The sequence below is a fragment of the Ranitomeya variabilis genome, chromosome 6 (assembly GCF_051348905.1).
Source record: "Ranitomeya variabilis isolate aRanVar5 chromosome 6, aRanVar5.hap1, whole genome shotgun sequence".
NCBI classification, from domain to species: Eukaryota; Metazoa; Chordata; class Amphibia; order Anura; family Dendrobatidae; genus Ranitomeya; species Ranitomeya variabilis.
The window spans coordinates 26,205,904-26,227,344 of record NC_135237.1 but is presented as its reverse complement, the minus strand read 5'-3'; the positions used below and the strand labels follow the sequence as shown (position 1 = coordinate 26,227,344).

General features: G+C 43.1%; 1 protein-coding gene across 2 annotated transcripts in view; it reads right to left on the bottom strand.

Moving 5' to 3' along the window:
- The window catches only part of VWDE (von Willebrand factor D and EGF domains), a 103,042-nt gene that overhangs the window by 56,348 nt on the left and 25,253 nt on the right, over positions 1 to 21,441 (bottom strand). For both annotated transcript variants that reach the window (XM_077268091.1, XM_077268092.1), the window contains 4 exons: positions 20,509 to 20,571; positions 20,173 to 20,423; positions 17,494 to 17,583; positions 16,562 to 16,706 (listed from right to left, as the gene is read on the bottom strand). In XM_077268091.1, coding sequence (XP_077124206.1) covers positions 16,562 to 16,706; positions 17,494 to 17,583; positions 20,173 to 20,423; positions 20,509 to 20,571 — 549 coding nt within the window. The remainder of the gene's footprint in view (positions 1 to 16,561; positions 16,707 to 17,493; positions 17,584 to 20,172; positions 20,424 to 20,508; positions 20,572 to 21,441) is intronic.

Below are 21,441 nucleotides of genomic sequence, written 5' to 3'. Positions count from 1 at the left end.
GGGCAGTATTATAGTAGTTATATTCTTATACATAGGAGCAGTATTATAGTAGTTATATTCTTGTTCATAGGAGCAGTATTATAGTAGTTATATTCTTGTATATGGGGCAATATTATAGTAGTTATATTCTTGTACATAGGGACAATATTATAGTAGTTATATTCTTGTACATAGGGGCAGTATTATAGTAGTTATATTCTTATACATAGGAGCAGTATTATAGTAGTTATATTCTTGTTCATAGGCGCAGTATTATAGTAGTTATATTCTTGTACATAGGGGCAGTATTATAGTAGTTATATTCTTGTATATAGGAGCAGTATTATAGTAGTTATATTCTTGTACATAGGAGCAGTATTATAGTAGTTATATTCTTGTACATAGGAGCAGTATTATAGTAGTTATATTCTTGTTCATAGGAGCAGTATTATAGTAGTTATATTGTTGTTCATAGGAGCAGTATTATAGTAGTTATATTCTTGTACATAGAGACAATATTATAGTAGTTATATTCTTGTACATAGGGGCAGTATTATAGTAGTTATATTCTTGTATATAGGAGCAGTATTATAGTAGTTATATTCTTGTACATAGGAGCAGTATTATAGTAGTTATATTCTTGTACATAGGAGCAGTATTATAGTAGTTATATTCTTGTTCATAGGAGCAGTATTATAGTAGTTATATTCTTGTTCATAGGAGCAGTATTATAGTAGTTATATTCTTGTACATAGGAGCAGTATTATAGTAGTTATATTCCTGTACATAGGGGCAGTATTATAGCAGTTATATTCTTGTACATAGGGGCATAATTATATTAGTTTTATTCTTGTACATAGGGGCAGTATTATAGTAGCTATATTCTTGTACATAGGGGCAGTATTATAGTAGTTATATTCTTGTACATAGGGGCAGTATTATAGTAGTTATTTACTTGTACATAGGGGCAGTATTATAGTAGTTATATTCTTGTACATAGGGGCAGTATTATAGTAGTTATAATCTTGTACATAGGGGGCAGTATTATAGTAGTTATATTCTTGTACATAGGGGCAGTACTATAGTAGTTATATTCTTGTACATAGGGGCAGTATTATAGTTTAATTCTTGTACATAGGGGCAGTATTATAGTAGTTATATTCTTGTACATGGGAGCAGTATTATAGTAGTTATATTCTTGTACATAGGGGCAGTATTATAGTAGTTATATTCTTGTACATAGGGGCAGTATTATAGTAGTTATATTCTTATACATAGGAGTATTATAGTAGTTATATTCTTATACATAGGAGTATTATAGTAGTTATATTCTTGTACATAGGGGCTGTATTATAATAGTTATATTCTTGTACATAGGAGTAGTATTATAGTAGTTATATTCTTGTACATAGGAGCAGTATTATAGTAGTTATATTCTTGTACATAGGGGCAGTATTATAGTAGTTATATTCTTATACATAGGAGCAGTATTATAGTAGTTATATTCTTGTTCATAGGAGCAGTATTATAGTAGTTATATTCTTGTATATGGGGCAATATTATAGTAGTTATATTCTTGTACATAGGGACAATATTATAGTAGTTATATTCTTATACATAGGAGTATTATAGTAGTTATATTCTTGTACATAGGGGCTGTATTATAATAGTTATATTCTTGTACATAGGAGTAGTATTATAGTAGTTATATTCTTGTACATAGGAGCAGTATTATAGTAGTTATATTCTTGTACATAGGGGCAGTATTATAGTAGTTATATTCTTATACATAGGAGCAGTATTATAGTAGTTATATTCTTGTTCATAGGAGCAGTATTATAGTAGTTATATTCTTGTATATGGGGCAATATTATAGTAGTTATATTCTTGTACATAGGGACAATATTATAGTAGTTATATTCTTGTACATAGGGGCAGTATTATAGTAGTTATATTCTTATACATAGGAGCAGTATTATAGTAGTTATATTCTTGTTCATAGGAGCAGTATTATAGTAGTTATATTCTTGTATATGGGGCAATATTATAGTAGTTATATTCTTGTACATAGGGACAATATTATAGTAGTTATATTCTTGTACATAGGGGCAGTATTATAGTAGTTATATTCTTATACATAGGAGCAGTATTATAGTAGTTATATTCTTGTTCATAGGCGCAGTATTATAGTAGTTATATTCTTGTACATAGGGGCAGTATTATAGTAGTTATATTCTTGTATATAGGAGCAGTATTATAGTAGTTATATTCTTGTACATAGGAGCAGTATTATAGTAGTTATATTCTTGTACATAGGAGCAGTATTATAGTAGTTATATTCTTGTTCATAGGAGCAGTATTATAGTAGTTATATTGTTGTTCATAGGAGCAGTATTATAGTAGTTATATTCTTGTACATAGAGACAATATTATAGTAGTTATATTCTTGTACATAGGGGCAGTATTATAGTAGTTATATTCTTGTATATAGGAGCAGTATTATAGTAGTTATATTCTTGTACATAGGAGCAGTATTATAGTAGTTATATTCTTGTACATAGGAGCAGTATTATAGTAGTTATATTCTTGTTCATAGGAGCAGTATTATAGTAGTTATATTCTTGTTCATAGGAGCAGTATTATAGTAGTTAACTTCTTGTACATAGGAGCAGTATTATAGTAGTTATATTCTTGTTCATAGGAGCAGTATTATAGTAGTTATATTCTTGTACATAGGAGCAGTATTATAGTAGTTATATTCCTGTACATAGGGGCAGTATTATAGCAGTTATATTCTTGTACATAGGGGCATAATTATATTAGTTTTATTCTTGTACATAGGGGCAGTATTATAGTAGCTATATTCTTGTACATAGGGGCAGTATTATAGTAGTTATATTCTTGTACATAGGGGCAGTATTATAGTAGTTATTTACTTGTACATAGGGGCAGTATTATAGTAGTTATATTCTTGTACATAGGGGCAGTATTATAGTAGTTATAATCTTGTACATAGGGGGCAGTATTATAGTAGTTATATTCTTGTACATAGGGGCAGTACTATAGTAGTTATATTCTTGTACATAGGGGCAGTATTATAGTTTAATTCTTGTACATAGGGGCAGTATTATAGTAGTTATATTCTTGTACATGGGAGCAGTATTATAGTAGTTATATTCTTGTACATAGGGGCAGTATTATAGTAGTTATATTCTTGTACATAGGGGCTGTATTATAATAGTTATATTCTTGTACATAGGAGTAGTATTATAGTAGTTATATTCTTGTACATAGGAGCAGTATTATAGTTTTATTCTTGTACATAGGGGCAGTATTATAGTAGTTATATTCTTGTACATAGGGGCTGTATTATAATAGTTATATTCTTGTACATAGGAGTATTATTATAGTAGTTATATTCTTGTACATGGGAGCAGTATTATAGTAGTTATATTCTTGTACATAGGAGCAGTATTATAGTAGTTATATTCTTGTACATAGGGGCTGTATTATAATAGTTATATTCTTGTACATAGGGGCAGTATTATAGTAGTTATATTCTGTATATAGGAGCAGTATTATAGTAGTTATATTCTTGTACACAGGAGCAGTATTATAGTAGTTATATTCTTGTACATAGGAGCAGTATTATAGTAGTTATATTCTTGTACATAGGAGCAGTATTATAGTAGTTATATTCTTGTACATAGGGGGCAGTATTATCTATAATATAACGCTGGGAGCGTCACTCTGTCCGAAGCCTTTATAGACTGCGCAAGCGCAAGTGCCGGCGCAGTCTGGACCCCACAGAGCGACGCTCCCAGGAGATCGCGGTATGCGTAAGCGCTGAACGCACACCGCGATCTCCAACAGAGAAACAGGGACGAGCCAGGAGGCGGAGGGTGAGTATACTTACCTGTCCCGTTCCACCGACGCCATTCCGGGCCATGAATATCCCCCTGCTCCCGGAATCGGCGCCTGCGCAGTCCGCGCTTTCCGGCGCCATTTTCTTGAAGACACATTGCAGTGTGTCTTCAAGAAAATGGCGCCGGAAAGCGCAGACTGCGCAGGCGCCTTTTCCGGCACCAGGAGGACACAGAAAATCTGTCCTTTTCCGGCACCAGGAGGACACAGAAAATCTGTCCTCCTGGTGCCAGAAAAGGGGCCTGCGCAGTCCGCGCTTTCCGGCGCCATTTTCTTGAAGACACACTGCAATGTGTCTTCAAGAAAATGGCGCCGGAAAGCGCGGACTGCGCAGACGCCGATTCCGGGAGCAGGGGGATATTCATGGCCCGGAATGGCGTCGGTGGAACGGGACAGGTAAGTATACTCACCCTCCGCAAGTAACAAATTGCTGTGCTATGAGGCTGTGGCACTTCATGCCACAGCTATTTGTTACTTACGCCACTTATGTCCACAGCCACCGCACCCACCACAGCCACCGCACCCACCACAGCCACCGCACCCAGCACAGCCACGCCATAGCTCCCAACCGTCCCTCATTGTGCGGGATTGTCCCGGATTTCATGCTGTGGTCCCGGACACAGAGCAGGAGAAACTCCGCCACGCTCCCTTTTGTTAGGCCACGCCCCTTCCCCGTATGTTCCTGAGTCTCCCAGCGTCACTGTTCAGAGAGGGAGAGAGACACTTCTAGTTTGAGGTATGTAACAGCAGAGCCTGGGTGCCGGCGGCAATGTAAGCAACTGCCAGCCGACCAGTGTGGACTGCTGATAATGCCTGCTAGTATAAATCGTGCGTGGAATGAGTCTGGGGCTGAGCAGGGAGGGATGGACACTCACAGCCTCCCTGTTTGCCTCGGCTGCTCAGTGCTCACAGATCGATGACTCACTGACACTCCAGTCAGTGCATTTCAGAGGAGGAGAGGGTGACGACGCTATTGTGGCTGCTTTTTTTCCCCACACAAAAAAGGGCAAAGCCAAAGCCCCTGTGACAGTCTGACACTATCATCATGTGCTATAATGAGACAGCAAATCATGGCACAATTAAGGTGTGTGTGCGAGGTGTATTTAGCGGAGCCGTGTGTGCGTGAGGTGTACAGAATGGAGCCGTGTGTGTATGAGGTGTATGGAGCGGAGCCGTGTGTGTACGAGGTGTACGGAGCGGAGCCGTGTGTGTATGAGGTGTACGGAGCGGAGCCGTGTGTGTACGAGGTGTACGGAGCGGAGCCGCGTGTGTATGAGATGTACGGAGCGGAGCAGTGTGTGTGCGAGGTGTACGGAGCGGAGCCGTGTGTGTGCGAGGTGTATGGAGCGGAGCGGTGTGTGTGCGAGGTGTATGGAGCGGAGCCATGTGTACGAGGTGTACGGAGCGGAGCTGTGTGTGTACGAGGTGTATGGAGCAGAGCCGTGTGTGCGAGGTGTAAGGAGCGGAGCCGTGTGTGTGAGGTGTATTTAGCGGAGCCGTCTGTGTGCGAGGTGTATGGAGTGGAGCCGTGTCTGTGCGAGGTGTATGGAGAGGAGCCGTGTGTGCAAAGTGTAAGGAGCGCAGCCGCGTGTGTAGGAGTAGCTATGTGTGGTCATTATATGGTACGAAGTATCATGTGCAGCCAATATACAGTATGGAGCATCATGTGCAGCTAATATACAGTATGGAGCATCATGTGCGGCCAATATACAGTATGGAGCATCATGTGCGGTCATTTTACAGTATGGAGCATCATGTGTGGTCATTATACAGAATGGAGCATCATGTGCGGTCATTATACAGTATGGAGCATCATGTGAGGTCATTATACAGTATGGAGCATCATGTGTGGTCATTATACAGTATGGAGCATCATGTGCAGCCAATATACAGTATGGAGCATCATGTGGGGTCATTATACAGTATGGAGCATCATGTGCAGCCAATATACAGTATGGAGCATCATGTGCGGCCAATATACAGTATGGAGCATCATGTGCGGCCAATATACAGTATGGAGCATCATGTGCAGTCATTTTACAGTATGGAGCATCATGTGCGGTCATTATACAGTATGGAGCATCATGTGCGGTCATATTTTTTTGTTTATAATTATTGTATATGAAACAGTGTGATCAGCAGTGCTAAATGGGTGTGGTTGGGACGTGGATATGGGTGTGACTAGTTATGAATGGGTGTGGTCAGAGGCGTGGCCTAAAATTTGCCGCGACGCGCGTTGCGCGCCGCTAACTTTGTCCCTCTTTCCCATCTTCAAAAGTTGGGAGGTATGGCCACGCACAGCCGCCGCACCCAGCACAGCCACCGCACCCAGCACAGCCGCCCACAGCCACGCACAGCCGCCGCACCCAGCACAGCCACCGCACCCAGCACAGCCGTCCACAGCCGCCGCACCCAGCACAGCCACCGCACCCAGCACAGCCGCCCACAGCCACGCACAGCCGCCTACAGCCACGCACAGCCGCCGCACCCAGCACAGCCGCCGCACCCAGCACAGACGCCGCACCCAGCACAGCCGCTGCACCCAGCACAGCCACACACAGCCGCCGCACCCAGCACAGCCACCGCACCCAGCACAGCCGTCCACAGCCGCCGCACCCAGCACAGCCACGCACAGCCGCCCACAGCCACGCACAGCTGCCTAGAGCCACGCACAGCCGCTGCACCCAGCACAGCCACCCACAGCCACCGCACCCAGCACAGCCGCCACACCCAGCACAGCCGCCCACAGCCACGCACAGCTGCCTAGAGCCACGCACAGCCGCTGCACCCAGCACAGCCACCCACAGCCACCGCACCCAGCACAGCCGCCACACCCAGCACAGCCGCACACAGCCGCCGCACCCAGCACAACCGCCGCCCACAGCCACACACAGCCGCTGCACCCAGCACAGCCACCGCACCCAGCACAGCCACCCACAGCCGCCCGCACCCAGCAGCGCCACGCACAGCCGCCCACACTCAGCACAGCCGCCCGCACTCAGCACAGCCGCCCGCACTCAGCACAGCCGCCCGCACTCAGCACAGCCGCCCGCACTCAGCACAGCCGCCCGCATTCAGCACAGCTGCCCGCACTCAGCACAGCCGCCCGCACTCAGCACAGCCGCCCGCACTCAGCACAGCCGCCCGCACTCCGCACAGCCGCCCGCAATGATGGGGGCGCAGGATGGAGCAGAACGTGATAGGATGGGGGCGCAGGATGGGAGCACATGACAGGATGGGGATGCAGGATGGAGCAGCACATGACACGGTGGAGCAGCACATGACAGGATGGGGCGCAGGATGGAGCAGCACATGGCACGGTGGAGCAGCACATGACAGGATGGGGGCGCAGGATGGAGCAGCACATGGCACGGTGGAGCAGCACATGACAGGATGGGGCGCAGGATGGAGCAGCACATGGCACGGTGGAGCAGCACATGACAGGATGGGGGCGCAGGATGGAGCAGCACATGACACGGTGGAGCAGCACATGACAGGATGGGGCGCAGGATGGAGCAGCACATGGCACGGTGGAGCAGCACATGACAGGATGGGGGCGCAGGATGGAGCAGCACATGGCACTGTGGAGCAGCACATGACAGGATGGGGGCACAGGATGGAGCAACACATGACAGGATGGGAGAGCAAGATGGGAGCAGCACATACCAGGATGGAGACCATATACCAATATAAATGCTCGCCACCCGGGCGTAGAACGGGTTCAATAGCTAGTAGTAGTTATATTCTTGTACATAGGAGCAGTATTATAGTAGTTATATTCTTGTACATAGGGGCAGTATTATAGTAGTTATAGTCTTGTACATAGGAGCAGTATTACAGTAGTTATATTCTTGTACATACAGTACAGACCAAAAGTTTGGACACACCTTCTCATTTAAAGATTTTTCTGTATTTTCATGACTATTAAAATTGGTAAATTCACACTGAAGGCATCAAAACTATGAATTAACACATGTGGAATTATATACTTAACAAAAAAGTGTGAAAAAACTGAAAATATGTCTTATGTTCAAGGTTCTTCAAAGTAGCCACCTTTTGCTTTGATGACTGCTTTGCACACTCTTGGCATTCTCTTGATGAGCTTCAAGAGGTAGTCACTGGAAATGGTCTTCCAACAATCTTGAAGGAGTTCTCAGAGATGCTTAGCACTTGTTGGCCCTTTTGCCTTCACTCTGCGGTCCAGCTCACCCCAAACCATCTCGATTGCGTTCAGGTCTGGTGACTGTGGAGGCCAGGTCATCTGGCGTAGCACCCCATCACTCTCCTTCTTGGTCAAATAGCCCTTACACAGCCTGGAGGTGTGTTTGGGGTCATTGTCCTGTTGAAAAATAAATGATGGTCCAACTGAACACAAACCGGATGGAATAGCATGCCGCTGCAAGATGCTGTGGTAGCCATGCTGGTTCAGTATGCCTTCAATTTTGAATAAATCCCCAACAGTGTCACCAGCAAAGCACCCCCACACCATCACACCTCCTCCTCCATGCTTCACGGTGGGAACCAGGCATGTAGAGTGCGTCCGTTTACCTTTTCTGCGTCGCACAAAGACGCGGTGGTTGGAGCCAAAGATCTCAAATTTGGACTCATCAGACCGAAGCACAGATTTCCACTGGTCTAATGTCCATTCCTTGTGTTCTTTAGCCCAAACAAGTCTCTTCTGTTTGTTGCCTGTCCTTAGCTGTGGTTTCCTATCAGCTATTTTACCATGAAGGCCTGCTGCGCAAAGTCTCCTCTTAACAGTTGTTGTAGAGATGTGTCTGCTGCTAGAACTCTGTGTGGCATTGACCTGGTCTCTAATCTGAGCTGCTGTTAACCTGCGATTTCGGAGGCTGGTGACTCGGATAAACATCCTCAGAAGCAGAGGTGACTCTTGGTCTTCCTTTCCTGGGGCGGTCCTCATGTGAGCCAGTTTCTTTCTAGCGCTTGATGTTTTTTGCAACTGCACTTGGGGACCCTTTCAAAGTTTTCCCAATTTTTTGGACTGACTGACCTTAATTTCTTAAAGTAATGATGGCCACTCGATTTTCTTTACTTAGCTGCTTTTTTCTTGCTATAATACAAATTCTAACAGTCTATTCAGTAGGACTATCAGCTGTGTATCCACCAGACTTCTGCACAACACAACTGATGGTCCCAACCCCATTTATAAGGCAAGAAATCCCACTTATTAAACCTGACAGGGCACACCTGTGAAGTGAAAACCATTCCCGGTGACTACCTCTTGAAGCTCATCAATAGAATGCCAAGAGTGTGCAAAGCAGTCATCAAAGCAAAAGGTGGCTACTTTGAAGATCCTAGAATATAAGACATAATTTCAGTTGTTTCACACTTTTTTGTTAAGTATATAATTCCACATGTGTTAATTCATAGTTTTGATGCCTTCAGTGTGAATGTACAATTTTCATAGTCATGAAAATACAGAAAAATATTTAAATGAGGAGGTGTGTCCAAACTTTTGGTCTGTACTGTAGGAGCAGAATTATAGTAGTTATATTCTTGTACATAGGGGCAGTATTATAGTAGTTATATTCTTGTACATAGGGGCAGTATTATAGTAGTTATATTCTTTTACATAGGGGCAGTGTTATAGTAGTTATATTCTTGTATATAGGAGCAGTATTATAGTAGTTATATTCTTGTACATAGGGGCAGTATTATAGTAGTTATATTCTTGTACATAGGGGCAGTATTATAGTAGTTATATTCTTGTACATAGGAGCAGTATTATAGTAGTTATATTCTTGCACATAGGGGCAGTATTATTGTAGTTATATTCTTTTACATAGGGGCAGTGTTATAGTAGTTATATGCTTGTACATAGGAGCAGTATTATAGTAGTTATATTCTTGTACATAGGAGCAGTATTATAGTAGTTATATTCTTGTACATAGGGGCAGTATTATAGTAGTTATATTCTTGTACATAGGGGCAGTATTATAGTAGTTATATTCTTGTATATAGGAGCAGTATTATAGTAGTTATATTCTTGTATATAGGAGCAGTATTATAGTAGTTATATTCTTGTACATAGGGGCAGTATTATAGTAGTTATATTCTTGTACATAGGGGCAGTATTATAGTAGTTATATTCTTCCATATAGGAGGAGTATTATAGCAGTTATATTCTTGTACATAAGAGCAGTATTACAGTAGTTATATTCTTGTACATAGGAGCAGTATTACAGTAGTTATATTCTTGTACATAGGGGGCAGTATTATAGTAGTTATATTCTTGTACATAGGGGGCAGTATTATAGTAGTTATATTCTTGTACATAGGGAGCAGTATTATAGTAGTTATATTCTTGTATATAGGAGCAGTATTATAGTAGTTATATTCTTGTACATAGGAGCAGTATTATAGTAGTTATATTCTTGTACATAAGAGCAGTATTATAGCAGTTATATTCTTGTACATAAGAGCAGTATTACAGTAGTTATATTCTTGTACATAGGAGCAGTATTATAGTAGTTATATTCTTTTACATAAGGGCAGTATTATAGTAGTTATATTCTTGTACATAGGGGCAGTATTATAGTAGTTATATTCTTTTACATAGGGGCAGTATTATAGTAGTTATATTCTTGTACATAGGGGCAGTATTATAGTAGTTATATTCTTGTACATAGGGGCAGTATTATAGTAGTTATATTCTTGTACATAGGAGCAGTACTATAGTAGTTATATTCTTGTACATAGGGGCAGTATTATAGTAGTTATATTCTTTTACATAGGGGCAGTATTATAGTAGTTATATTCTTGTACATAGGGGCAGTACTATAGTAGTTATATTCTTGTACATAGGGGCAGTATTATAGTAGTTATATTCTTGTACATAGGGGCAGTATTATAGTAGTTATATTCTTGTACATAGGGGCAGTACTATAGTAGTTATATTCTTGTACATAGGGGCAGTATTATAGTAGTTATATTCTTTTACATAGGGAGCAGTATTATAGTAGTTATATTCTTGTACATAGGGGCAGTATTATAGTAGTTATATTCTTTTACATAGGGGCAGTATTATAGTAGTTATATTCTTGTACATAGGAGCAGTATTATAGTAGTTATATTCTTGTACATAGGGGCAGTATTATAGTAGTTATATTCTTGTACATAGGAGCAGTACTATAGTAGTTATATTCTTGTACATAGGGGTCAGTATTATAGTAGTTATATTCTTGTACATAGGAGCAGTATTACAGTAGTTATATTCTTGTACATAGGAGCAGTATTACAGTAGTTATATTCCTGTACATAGGAGCAGTATTATAGTATATTCTTGTACATGGGGCAGTATTATATTACTTATAGTACTTAACAATCTATGATGTTCACACTACATTTAAAGATGTCTCTTCTAGCAGCAATTAACATTTTGAGAATTAATCAAGTAAATGCTGATTTACTGTGAGCAATCATTTACATTTTCTCTCTAATTTTTACATGTGATACATAATGTTGCAGTCAAAATAAACATTTCAAGAGAAATAAAATTTTTCCGTGTAATCATCAAAATGTTACAGGAAAAAAAGATTAAAAGAAGCTTCGAGTTCATCACAGGAGCCCGGGGCACAACTATGACTAAAGTCACCAATTTTGTCTTAGTCCGTAACAGGAACAATTTATCTCTAAGTGTTTTCAAATTGCTGATGCGTTTGTTGAAATCCCAAACTTTATGCCCCGAGGTTTCCTTTGATCTCGTTAATGAAAAGTGATGGTTGAAAAAAAAAGTGTTTCCCCTTTGATAGTTTTGCACTTTTTAAAAAGTGACTATTACTTATTACTTTAAATTTTCTTGCAAGTGGAATTTTCAATATAAACTAACAAAGAGGTAGCACGTAAATATCAAAGACTAAGGCACATGTTATATTTTCTGAACCTGTACCAATATCTGTAGATGTTTTACAGGAAGGAAGGAGAATAACATTAGCTCAAGCTCGAATTACAGATAACTTTGAGGGAATTTATTTTACAGAAATTTATTCATTTTTACCTAAAAATCTCATAATTGGTTTTCATTTCAAATTTTTAATCATCTTACTTCTGCAGCATCTTTGTGTGACAATACATAGCATGCTGCAGACGATATGAGGATACGATGCTTTTTAGGTTGATGACTATCCTATTTCAATGAATGTCGATCTGAATTTGCTTATGTATTCAATGGTGAAAGGAGAGACCGCCGCCAGTCTCTGTTCTTTAAAGACATCTCTGGCTGTGACTTCTCTGAGAATAATAGGATAGGGCATTTAAATAAAAAAAATTACCTATTACTATGTCAAAAATTAACAGTTTGTGCTCTTATTTTATTACTGCTGCTCCTCTGGGGTGTGTCTTTAAGGTGTTCAACATAATTAGCCTGTGAGCCACACCCCTTTGGAAAAGACCAAGAAAATTTGCACTTAAAGGGAATCTGTCACCCCAAAAATTGTATATGAGCTAAGGCCACCGGCATCAGGGGCTTATCTACAGGATTCTGTAATACTGTAGATAAGCCCCCGATGTATCCTGAAAGGTAAGAAAAACAGGTTAGATTACACTCACCCAGGGGTGGTCCCGTTGCTATCTGGGTCCGATGGGCATCGCGGTCCAGTCCGGGGCCTCCCATCTTGGCTTCCACCTTTCTCACACCCCCCACACCCAGCAGCAAACATGGCGGAGGAGTTGGTTTTCTCCTGTCAGATACCTGCTCCTTCACTCCAATCCCACTGCCACCCTCTGTTACCCTCCCTTCTTTTGAGGTGCACTCTGTGCGCATCTACTCCCCCTCCAACCTCCAACTGGCTGTCATCTACCGCCCCCCAGGGCCAGCCACCACCTTCTTTGACCACTTCACCACCTGGCTACTTCATTTCCTTTCCGCGGACATCCCTACTATCATCATGGGCGACTTCAACATCCCCATTGACACTTCCCTCTCAGCTGCCACTTACCTTCTATCTCTCACTTCCTCCTTCGGCCTTACTCAATGGTCTTCTACAGCCACCCACAAAGATGGCCACACACTGGACCTCATCTTCACCCGCCTCTGCTCCCTATCTAACATCTCTAACTCACCTTTTCCTCTCTCTGACCACAACCTTCTCACATTCTCTTCCCTCTCCACTGCATGTCTACAATCCCCACCCCACAAACTTTCACACCCTCGCAGAAATCTTAAAAACCTTGACCTACACTCATTCTCTGAATCCCTCCTCCCTCTCACAGATATAAGTTCCTTACACAATGCGGATGACGCTGCCGCTCTATATAACACCACAATAGCTGTAGCTTTGGAATCTGCTGCCCCACTTACACATACCAAAGCTCGCAAAATCAACAGACAGCCCTGGAACACCAGCCTGACCAAAGAACTGAGGCGAGTTTCCTGGGATGCTGAGCGCAGATGGGAAAGATCCCACTCCAACGAGCACTTCATCGCATTCAAACAGTCCCTCACTACTTTCAAGACCACACTCGCCACAGCTAAACAAACCTACTTCTCATCTCTCATATCCTCCCTGTCTCATAACCCTAAACAGTTATTCAACACCTTCAATTCTCTCCTCCGTCCCCCAGCACCTCCCCCCTCCCCACTTATCTCTGCTGAAGACTTTGCCTCATTTTTCAAGCAGAAGATTAATAACATCAGAGACAGTTTCAACAACCCCCAGAGCCCTTCCTCCCGACTTCCCAGCCCTCCACCTCCAAAACCAACTTCTCCACCATTACAGAAGATCGACTCTCCACTCTACTCTCAAGATCACATCTCACCACCTGTGCACTTGACCAGATCCCATCCCACTTCATCCCAAACCTCACCACAGTCTTCATCCCAACCCTAACCCATCTCTTCAACCTATCACTAACAACTTGTGTTTTCCCCTCAAGCTTTATACATGCCTCCATCACACCTATCCTCAAAAAGCCCTCTCTTGACCCATCCTCTGTATCTAGCTATCGCCCTATATCACTTCTCCCCTATGCCTCCAAGCTACTGGAACAACACGTCTACCTTGAACTGTCCTCCCATCTCTCTTCTTACTCCCTCTTCGACCGCTTACAATCTGGCTTCCGGTCACACCACTCCACTGAAACTGCCCTAACTAAGGTCACCAATGACCTCTTAGCCGCCAAGAGCAAGCGACACTACTCTGTCCTCCTCCTCCTCCTGGACCTGTCCTCTGCCTTTGACACAGTGGACCATTCCCTATTATTACAGACCCTCTCATCCCTTGGCAGCACAGACTGGGCCCTATCCTGGATCTCATCATACCTAACAGACCGGACATTCAGCGTCTCCCACTCACACACCACCTCCTCACCTCACCCCCTATCTGTCGGAGTCCCACAAGGTTCAGTCCTTGGGCCCCTGCTCTTCTTCATTTACACCTTCAGCCTGGGACAGCTCACAGAATCTCATGGCTTTCAGTATCATCTCTATGCTGATGACACACAGATCTACATCTCTGGACCAGATATCACCTCCCTACTAACCAGAATCCCTCAATGTCTGTCCACTATTTCATCCTTCTTCTCCGCTAGATTTCTGAAACTTAACATGGACAAAACAGAATTCATCATCTTTCCCCCATCTCATGTGACCCCCCCAACGAATCTATCCATTACAGTAAATGGCTGCCCACTCTCCCCAGTCCCACAAGCTCGCTGCCTCGGGGTAATCCTTTACTCTGATCTCTCCTTTAAACCAGATATCCAAGCACTTTCCTCTTCCTGCCGACTTCAACTCAAAAATATTTCACGAATCCGTTCATTCCTCAACCAAGAATTTGCAAAAACCCTAGTCCATGCCCTCATCATCTCTCGCCTTGACTACTGCAACCTGCTGCTCTGTGGCCTCCCCTCTAACACTCTCGCACCCCTCCAATCTATTCTAAACTCTGCTGCCCGACTAATCCACCTGTCCCCCCGCTATTCCTCAGCTTCTCCCCTCTGTCAATCCCTTCACTGGCTCCCCATTGCCCAGAGATTCCAGTACAAATCCCTAACCATGACGTACAAAGCCATCCACAACCTGTCTCCTCCATACATCTGTGACCTCGTCTCCCGGTACTTACCTACACGCAACCTCCGATCCTCACAAGATCTCCTTCTCTACTCCCCTCTTATTTCCTCTTCCCACAATCGTATACAAGATTTCTCTCGCGTATCACCCCTACTCTGGAACCCTCTACCACAACACATCAGACTCTCGCCTACCATCGAAACCTTCAAAAAGAGCCTGAAGACCTACCTCTTCCGACAAGCCTACAACCTGCAGTAACCACCGATCGACCAAACCGCTGCATGACCAGCTCTACCCTCACCTACTGTATTCTCACCCATCCCTTGTAGATTGTGAGCCCTCGCGGGCAGGGTCCTCTCTCCTCCTGTACCAGTCATGACTTGTATTGTTCAAGATTATTGTACTTGTTTTTATTATGTATACCCCTCCTCACATGTAAAGCGCCATGGAATAAATGGCGCTATAACAATAAATAATAATAATAATAATCTTCTTACGATGACGTCCTCTTCTTGTCTTCATGCTCCAGTGCAGGCGTACTTTATCTCCCTGTTGAGGGCAGATCAAAATACTGCAGTGCGCAGGCGCTGGGCCTCTCTGACCTTTCCCGGCGCTTGCGCACTGCAGTACTTTGCTCTGCCCTCAATAGGACAGACAAAGTACGCCTGCGCCGGAGCCGCAGCAGGAAGACAAGAAGAGGACGTCATCGTATGAAGATGAGAGGCTCGGACCAGACCGCGACACCCATCAGACCAGAACAGAACCGGGACCGCCCCTGGGTGAGTTCTAACCTGTTTTTCTTACCTTTCAGGATACATCGGGGGCTTATCTACAGCATTACAGAATGCATTACAGAATGCTGTAGATAAGCCCCTGATGCCAGTGGGCTTAGCTCATATACGATTTTTGCGGTGACAGTTTCCCTTTAATAAAAAAAAGTTTAGATTTCTTTAACCATACTTCGGATTTTAAAACAACAAAAAACCAAATAATCATCGGAACAGCGAGAATCAAGTAGGAGCAAAATCTGGTCACTTTTTGATTTAGTGAAAAGTCCTGTGTTAAATCACCCTCTCATCCTTCCAATTGTGACCCGCTAATTGATTGATACTCAATGCAATCACATAATGCAACTCGAAATCTCAGTATTTCCCATATTTGCCTTGAGAGCGTACTATAACTACAGAAAAGTCAAAAGAAACCTTGCTGATATTCAGCTCACCCTCGGACCGAGGATCTCCTCTGCACGGATGATCTAGTAGTACGGCAAGAAGCAATGAAGACAAAAGGAAGCTACATCCAGCATGGGATCCTCATAAAAATCCGTGTTTATTTCAAATCCATAAAAACTCCAGACATAGAGTAACCGCAGACGTGTTTCAGACTGTTACGTCCTTAGTTAACGCATACATATGTGTACAATGACTAAGGACATAACAGTCTGAAATGTGTCTGCGATTACTCTATGTCTGGAGTTTTTATGGATTCAAAACAAACAAGGATTTTATGAGTATGAGGATCCCTTACTATAACTACTTCCTTCAATCTGCAAACGGTATGGGATTATATGTTGTGCAGAACCTCAGCATGTCCATCAGATCACATCGCTTTGTGCGGCTCTTCACCTACCTTCATCCACTGTATGGAACCTTATTGTGACCTTACAATCATTCTGCACCTGACTTGTATCTGAGCAAGAAATCGGAACTGTGCTCTTCACCGTCATCCGATGTTCTCTCCCATCTTCTGATATACTGAGAGATTCTGGATGCAGCTATGGGAAGGAATAGATGTGATGATTCTACATTGTATTTTCTTGTTGATCAAGTTTGCAGACTGCAGATAACCCCACAATATATCCAGTCATGGTCGATGTCCCCACTACAGATGCCCATTGCCCATGGACATTGCCAAATTATGATTTTTTAATAGCCTGTTTCGACCCTACTTTTATGCATGCAGCACGATTGCTAATATGCAGAGTATCATTGCTCTCGGCAGCACATTCTCTCGGCAGCACATTCTACACAAAACAATATATATTTTTTTTAAATAGCCCTAAAAAATCTGCAGTTTCTATGCATAGATATATATGTCTTTACGGCTCCAGGCTACAAGCAAACTCTTTGTGTAGACTATTATCTTCCGCTTTCATCCTGTTTACTGACTGCAGACTCGCAAAAGGCGCATCAGATCACTGCAGGATCAGACTACTCAGCGTTTGGTTATAGTCTGTAACCATGACGTGACATAGGTTTGCTTAGGAGCTGAATACTTAGAACAGTGGGAGATATTAAATTAAGGCTTTTTTCTTTTTCTTTTTTTTTACTTATTTTACATCCATTAAATCTATAAAATGCTTACAGGAATAATAATTCCCCTAAGATAAGAAGAATAAAATTGAAGAAATGTTTTCCCATGCTGAGACTTGACCATGCAAAGTCACCATGACCAGAAGAAGGAATGTGATCTTGAGCAAGTGATCTACTTCAGAACAAAGGCCATTCAGGGCAGTGTATTTGCTTTAATAACAGGTCGTAAAAGATTATTTTACAGGTTACCTTAATGCCAGCAAAAAATTCTTCGCTCTCTAGAATGAGACTGTGAACATCTGGTTCTTCTAAGTTAAAGCTGGAGACGCTGCAGAATATCTATGTGATAAAACGTGATGACAGAGTGAGGTGGGACAATAACCGGTGGTCTAACATCAAAGGACTCGGTGCGTCTTATCACGCCTCGACTCCACATATGAACAAAGGGAATATTTAGGGTGCTAGTTAAAAACCAAGAAAAGATCTTGAGATGTAATGAGGTGAGTGTTTACGGATGGGAAAGACAAACTATAAAGAAGAGAAACATGAAAAGTGTTTAAACTTTGATGTAGATCTTTCGAGAAGACTTTGAAAGACAAAAAAGAGTACATTTTTTACCAAATCAAGACGATCGTCAATGATAATCTCTAATGACTCTTAGGCTGATTCCACCAGTCCAGTGACGAGCCTTATAGTGCTAGATTTATTTTTCACTTGACTGTTTGCCTATTCTTAACTTCCTTGCTTGATAACAAGTATAAAGAAGTCCTGTACAGGTTGTAGCCACCTAACACATGACAAACTGGATGGGATCTACTGAGTCACCACTCTACAATGCCCACATGACTTTTGCACAATCTCACTCTATGGTATGCATGCCCTGGATTTTCCAGAAATCAGACAATAATTGGAATATCTGGACCAAATATAGATCATTATATGGTTCTGTGAGGATCTTCACTAAGTTCTGAAGACCCATGAGGGCTCCAGGTTCTATAGCCACAATATAGACATCTAGAGCAAGCCTAATGACGAAAAGATCTACACTAAATTCAGAAGACCAATGAAGGGTCTATGTCCTATAGGCAGGGGCGTAACGACCGCGGTCGCAGCGGTCGCCATTGCGACCGGGCCCCGCAGGTCAGGGGCCCCGGGCCGGCAGGGCAGGGCAGGGCCGGGCTGGACATCGGGCACTTCTGGCAAATGCCAGAAGAGCCGATGCCAGTAGTGGGCCGCTGCACTGTTCCTCCCCCCCCCCCGCCGCCGCCGCCGCCGCCGCCGCATTTAACTATACCGGCGTCTATGACACCGGTATAGTTCAATGCAATGATGGAGGAGAGCGTCACCTGACGCTCCCTCTCCCATCATTCCCCGCTCTGCCTCTGACAGTACACTGCGGGTGCGCGATGACGTCATATCATCGCGCACCTGCAGTGTCCTGGGCAGACTGCAGCCACCAGGAGCAGCGCGGGCAAAAGGAAAGGTGAGGAGAGTTTTTTTTTTTCTTTTTCACCGGACTGTGGGGCCATTATCGGGGGGGGGGGGAGATGAGATGCGGGCTGTGCTCTATATACCCCTGTGCTGGCTGTGCTCTATATACCCCTGTGCTGGCTGTGCTCTATATACCCCTGTGCGGGCTGTGCTGTATATACCCCTGTGCGGGCTGTGCTGTATATACCCCTGTGCTGGCTGTGCTCTATATACCCCTGTGCTGGCTGTGCTGCATATACCCCTGTGCGGGCTCTGCTGTATATACCCCTGTGTGGGCTGTGCTGTATATACCCCTGTGCTGGCTGTGCTCTATATACCCCTGTGCTGGCTGTGCTGCATATACCCCTGTGCGGGCTCTGCTGTATATACCCCTGTGTGGGCTCTGCTGTATATACCCCTGTGCGGGCTGTGCTGTATATACCCCTGTGTGGGCTGTGCTGTATATACCCCTGTGCTGGCTGTGCTCTATATACCCCTGTGCTGGCTGTGCTGCATATACCCCTGTGCGGGCTCTGCTGTATATACCCCTGTGTGGGCTCTGCTGTATATACCCCTGTGCGGGCTGTGCTGTATATACCCCTGTGCGGGCTGTGCTGTATATACCCCTGTGCGGGCTGTGCTCTATATACCCCTGTGCTGGCTCTGCTGTATATACCACTGTGCGGGCTGTGCTGTATATACCACTGTGCGGGCTGTGCTGGATATACCACTGTGCGGGCTGTGCTGGATATACCACTGTGCGGGCTGTGCTGGATATACCACTGTGCGGGCTGTGCTGGATATACCACTGTGCGGGCTGTGCTGGATATACCACTGTGCGGGCTGTGCTGGCACCCAACACCATGTTGCAGTGCAGGAGATTCCTGCAACAGTCCGAGGCGTATCTAGGGGAAGGGGGTGGGGGGGCGTCACGGAGGTAGGGGGGGGGGCCCCATTTGGAAGTTCGCACCGGGGCCCATAACTTTGTAGTTACGCCACTGCCTATAGCCATATTATAGACATCTAGAACCAGCTTAATGATGAGAAGATCCACACTAAATTCAGAAGATCCATAAAGGGTCCAGTTCCTATAGCCAGAATACGGAATTCTAAAACCAGCTTAATGATCAGAAGATCTACACTAAGTTCAGAAGATTCATGAAGGGTTCAGGTCCTGAAGTCATAAAATAAACATCTAGAACCAGCTTAATGATGAGAAAATATACACTAAGTTCAGAAGAATCATGAAGGGTCCAGGTCCTGTAGCCATAATATAGACATCTAGAACCAGCCTAATGATGTGAAGATCTACTCTTTGGTAAAAATAAAAATTGACTGGAAGGATTGGTAAAGAACCTGGGGAACTGACATTGTTTAAGAAATCCTTATAAAATCCTAAAATAACTGACATAAAACTATATAGAAAAAAGTCACTTCAAGGGAAAAATGTTTTCTTACTTTGTCTCCAAGTCTGACATTTATGCCATCCAACTCTATGATAGAAAATGGCTGCACTACAGCTTCTTGCCGAAGTTCTTCCTTCTCACCCTCACTCGATAGTCTAGACCATCTTACGATGAATCCCAGAGAACTGTTCGTCAAAGGAGACTCAAAGTAACACTTGAGGTGAACACTGTTGCCGACCCTTTCCGGCACAATTTCCGGAGTTGAAGGAGATTCAGGTATTAGACTTTGTGAGTTGAATTTATCTGTTGATTATTAATGTAATTATTTAAAAAAAATAATTCTATAAAATCAACTTAAGAAAACTCATTGTGAACATTTGTTACTTACTTGTACATAAACCATTGACTTCTATCTCTCCATCGTCACATTGTGATTTAGATTCTGGAACCACTAGAAAAAAAAGAGTTGTGAAAGTCAAGTAGTTTGGAAACTTTTACAAAAGTATTGAAGATAATATGTTTCATACCCTTAGCATCAATGAGTGATTGGTGGGTGTTTAATCTCTGGGATCCCCCAGACTTAGATGATTATTTTGGATACTGGGGGCCAAATCCTAATTATTTACACATTGATAGACTATCCTTGTCATCACTTATGCTCTTCACTCAGCGATTCTGAATTTCTCTTTTGACATATTTTACACCAGTCTTCAGGATTTCTCCTGTGCTCCACCAATATGTGATACTCACTGCCCCAAACTATTAAACTTGTGTCTACCATTCCCAGTCATACACTTACCGCAAAAACTCATATCTTCAAGGAAGCCTATATTACATAGCGATTGTCCATTGTCCATGTACAACCGGATCTAGTCACAAAGACCTCTACTCCACTCTATCTACAACTAGGTATCCACAATTCATACCTGGCTTTATGACTGGTTCTTACAAACAACTGGGGACTTAACTAATTCAATGGGGGTGAGCAGAATGTTTGTCACAAAGAAGATGTATCATGGGAACATTTCAACCACCATTGTCCTCCCAAGGAGGGTCATATGTTTACTGCTACTAGATGACTTGACTCTCAAGATTGTGCTAGATGCAATGTTACCCAACTAGGATTTATGTAGGATCACGACTAATCTAAGGAAGGTTGATGAAGGAGATTAAGTCCTCCAACCCAATTGTGTCAAATAACCACCATGAACCATTTTAGCTCTTCTTGTGTGTTCACATGTAATCTTTTAAGAGTATTGATGACCGCGACTCTATACCCAAACCATGTTTCTAGAGCAGTTGATACCAGAAAAAAGTCCTT